This window comes from Lipotes vexillifer, unplaced genomic scaffold (assembly GCF_000442215.2).
Source record: "Lipotes vexillifer unplaced genomic scaffold, Lipotes_vexillifer_v1.1 scaffold394, whole genome shotgun sequence".
Lineage (NCBI taxonomy): Eukaryota > Metazoa > Chordata > Mammalia > Artiodactyla > Lipotidae > Lipotes > Lipotes vexillifer.
In genome coordinates this window covers 1,086,469-1,090,720 of record NW_006791731.1, presented here as the reverse complement: position 1 = coordinate 1,090,720, position 4,252 = coordinate 1,086,469, and the positions used below count along the sequence as shown (strand labels likewise).

General features: G+C 65.2%; 1 protein-coding gene across 1 annotated transcript; it reads left to right on the top strand.

Moving 5' to 3' along the window:
* The first annotated feature begins 120 nt into the window (after window positions 1-120).
* Window positions 121-3,590, top strand: GSDMD (gasdermin D). The gene is made up of 10 exons (XM_007464617.1): window positions 121-337; window positions 524-716; window positions 1,379-1,547; window positions 1,699-1,801; window positions 2,060-2,113; window positions 2,399-2,494; window positions 2,619-2,794; window positions 2,909-3,050; window positions 3,147-3,220; window positions 3,351-3,590. Exons 1-10 carry the CDS (start codon window positions 121-123, stop codon window positions 3,588-3,590), a joined length of 1,464 nt encoding a protein of 487 aa, XP_007464679.1.
* Window positions 3,591-4,252: the final 662 nt, after the last annotated feature.

Below are 4,252 nucleotides of genomic sequence, written 5' to 3'. Positions count from 1 at the left end.
TTTGTAGGTAAAGAGCTCCCCATCGCTGGAGACGTCCAGGTACCTACCTTCCCCCTCTTCCGCCCGCCCTCTTCCAGCCCTGCGGGTGCAAGGCCTGACCCAGCTGCCCTCCTCAGGAGCATGGCATCGGCCTTTGCGAGGGTGGCCAGGAGTGTGGTCCAGGAGCTGGACCACGGTGGGGAGCTTACCCCTGTGGACAGCCTGCAGAGCTCCACCAGCTTCCAGCTCTACTGCCTTTTGGGCAGGAAGTCCTCGAGTTCACGGTTCTGGAAACACCGCTACACACGTGTCAACCTGTCCATCAGGGACATCCTGGAGCCCGACGCCCCGGAGCCAGGTACCCCACTTGGCACTGAGTCAGAGCCATGGGTCGTGTGGGGGGAGGGGTGGGCAGGCCCGCTGCCACCTGCTCTGGGCCTCTGGGCTCTCTGCTTCCAGAGGAGAGGCACTTTTCAGAGGCCCCTCCACCCGGGCGGACAGGCGGCGGATGGTGGGATGGGCCTCAGCTCTGGTCTTGCTCCAGCGGTGGAGTGTGGCAGCACCTTCCATTTCCACGATGCTATGGATGGGCAGCTGCAGGGCAGCGTGGAGCTGGCGGCCCCGGGACAGGGGAAGTTGTCAGGCGGGGCCGCGGTGTCCGGCAGCTCCAGCGCCTCGATGATCGTGTGCATGCTGCGAGTGGCGCCCAACACCTGGGAAGCCATGCATCGAGAGAGGTGAGCCCTGGGGTGGCGGAGCCCTGCTGAAACTGGGCAGCCTCTGGGTCAGGACCTCGGGGCAGCAGGAGTCACAGGGGGTCTCTGCCAGGCTGAGGGAAGTCCCAGAGGCAGGGGCGTGCTGGGACCAGTGGGCAGGGAAGGAGGCTGCAGAGGTCCTGGGGGCCTGCATCCTGCGGGCCGGGGCGGCCAGGCAGGGCCCTAGGGTCAGGGGTCAGACCAAGTGCCACTGCGAGGGGGCTGGGCTGCTGGGGTGGAGCAGACACAGGGACCTGGGGAGAAGGGCCATTAGCTCAGAGCGGAGACATGAGATTTGAACCAGGGGAGCGGCAGGGACTGGAGGGGGAGCAGCCAGGCGAGCAACCGGCCAACAGGGTGGGCCCCTCCAGAGGTCTTCAGGTGTCCGCCCGTCCCCACTGGACCTTGTCTTTTCTTCCTGCACCCCACCCACTCACGAACATTGTTGGGAGCACCAGGGAGGGAATGATGGGTATCCCGTGCCTGGGCATCCACAGAGCTCTTGGTCTCCTCAGCCATGTCACCGCCCCCGACCCCTATGGCCACAAAGGCTGAGGTCCAGGGAATGGAAGCCCATCCCGTGGCAGGGGGAGGGGAGCGCAGGGTGCACCCCCGCGAGCTTCCCATTGGTCCGCTCACCACAGGCGCTTGCGGCAGCCTGAGCACAAAGTCCTGCAACAGCTGCGGAATCGTGGGGATGACGTGTTCGTCGTGACCGAGGTGCTGCAGACACAGCAGGAGGTGGAAGTCACCCGGACCCAAAAGCAGGAGGGCTCCGGCCAGTTTGCACTTCCGGGAGCCATGTGCTTGCAGGTGTGCTTGCAGGTGTGCTTGCAGGTGTGCTTGCAGGTGTGCGGGGGTTCGGGCTGGGGAGGCAGAGTGGGGTAGACCCCTGCCACCAGCCCCCTGTTACATCTGGCCCCATAACCCAGAGCCCAATCCTGAGCCCATGTCCATCCCTCAGGGCAGAGGCGAGGGCCACCTGAGCCAGAAGAAGATGGTCACCATCCCGTCGGGCAGCATCCTCGCATTTCGGGTGGCCCAGCTGGTTATTGACTCTGACTGGGGTGAGCCAGGACCACGGTGACTTCTGGGGCCCAGACTCCATGGCAGAGAGGCAAAGAGGCCTGGAAGAGCCACCAGGGGTCACTGGGGGCATCTGGTTGCATAACTTCATGGGTCGGGGTGGCCGAGGGTCCCTTGCTCTGGCATTTGGGAGGTTGGGGCACAATGGGGGTACTGCACAGGGGGTCCCAGCTTGGGAGGGAGAGGCCAGGTGCTCCGCCAACCTGCTGTCCCCACCTCTGCTCCTGCCTGGCTGCCAGACATCCTCTTTTTCCCGGACAAGAAGCAGACGACCTTCAGGCCACAGCAGAAAGGTGAGGCCTGTGGACCTGGGCAATGGGATGGATGAGCTGATGAGGCATTCTCCTGCCCAGCACAGCACAGCCGGGGGACGCAGGGACACGCGCGCGCGCGCACACACGCACACACACACACACACACACACACACACACGTGACACGGTGACAGGCTGACACCAGCCTGGTTCGACCTTGCTCCCTGTCCCGGGCTGCCAGTACTGGGGCGGTGGTGACAGGCTGTGAGGGCCGAGGGGAGGCCTCAGGCCTCTCTGGCTTGGAGACCAGCCCTGCCTCGTCCAGGCTACAGGCCCTCCTACATCGCAGGTGGCCAGCCGCAGAGGTCCTCCTGCCTCGCCTCCATGAGATTCTTCTCTGTCCACTTCAAGTTCCTGTCGGGTCAGTACCTTCTTGGCCACCCCCCTGGTGGGCTCCCCTTCTGCCCCACTGTGGTCTGCCCTCCATAACCAGGGCTCCCCGGGGCCATGTGGGCACCTGGGCAATGGCAGCCCTGTCCCCACAGATGGGCCCGTGGAGGACCGGTTGGCGATCACCGAAGACTTCCAGGGCCTGCAGGCAGAAGTGGAGGCCTGGGCCGTGGGCCTGGAGGGCTTGTCCAGGGAGCCTTGTGGGCAGCTGCTAGGGGCCCTCGGGCAGGTGCTGCGGGACGAGGCCGCCCTGCAAGCCCTGGATGAGTCGGTGAGACAGCTGGGTGGGGCGTGGGGGGCGTGCTGTGGGGGGGGGGGGTGGGCGGAGCTGGTGCCTGCGCCCTGCCCCCACGCTCACCCGCCCGCCCCATGCCCTTACCCCCAGCTGGAGCACGGCCTGCGGGGCGGGCTTTTGGAGCCTCGGGATGGTCCGGTGGGTGCTGTCCTCGAGTGCCTGGTGCCCTCCTCCAGAAGGCTGGAGGAGAAACTTGCCGGCCCCGTTTTCTACCTGCTGCAAGCTCTAGCTGGTGAGGGGCTCCGGGGGTGGGACAGGTAGGGGGCAGGAATGTGGGCTTCCCTAGCTGGCCTTCCGGAACCCCCTCTCACCCAAGGTCTCTTCCCAGTGCTGAGTGCAACCCAGCACGTGCTGCTGGCTGAGGTGCTGGAGATGGGGGCCCTGTCAGGGGCGTTCAAACTGGTGAGTGGGCCCAGCTTGTAGGGGAGGGGGTGTGCCGGAGGTGCGGACCCAATGCATCTGGGCTGGGGTGGTGTGGGTGGTGCCAGAAGCCTGGGGGCCCCTCTGACAACCTCCCACCCTGTTCTGCCAGGTGGAGAGCCTTTTGGAGCAGAGCACCCCATGGCAGGAGCGCAGGGCCGTGTCCCTGCCGCCCGAGCTCCTGGGGAGCAGCTGGGGCTCAGAGGCACCCACCTGGGTCCTGCTGGAGGAGTGTGGCCTTGAGCCACAGGTGGGCGCCCCCCAGGTGTGCTGGAAACCGGAGGCCCAGGGCTGTGCGTGTGCGCTTTACGCCTGCCTGGCACTGCTATTCAGGCTGAGCCGGCTCTGCTAGCCTGCAGCCTGCCCGCAGGGCAGCTCTCTAGTCGGGGCAGAGCTCATGCCCACCCAGCTGCCAGGAGCCACACCCAGCCATGTGGGCAGCTCCCCACAAGGCCTGGGAGTTGAGGAAAGACAATAAATGTGATGAACAAAGGAAAATGCTCACTGAGCTTTTGAGGGGCCCCATGTCAGGGGTCGGGCAGAGATGGGGAGGGACCTGGGGGCTGAGAGCAGGCATCTCTCCCGTGGGGCTGAGGGGGCATTCCCTGCGCTGCACCGGACCACTCCGGAGTGAGCAGCCACATGGCCAGGCTCCTGGCCCCCTCCCCCAGCAGGCTGGCCTGGAAAGAATGGGACAGGGTGATTCCAGCCCTCAGGATGGTTCTTTGTCTGCCTCAGGGAACTTGAGAACATACTGATGCAGGTAGCGTGGGCTGTCCTTGCCCTCCGGGGCTGCAGAGAGGACAGAGAAAAGGTGTACTGACAGGCAGACAGATCTGCACTGCTGGGGCTGCACTGGGGCCCCAGGGAAGTGACCCGAACCAGAGAAACTGGCCTTTGGGGTGTGTCTCATCCAAATTAATTCGCTCAAAGGTAAGAGTCTCTCGAGAGGAGGCCTCTGGGCCCCTGGGTCGCAGTCTCTGGGCCTTCGGCAGGGCTCAGAGCCTCCCTGGA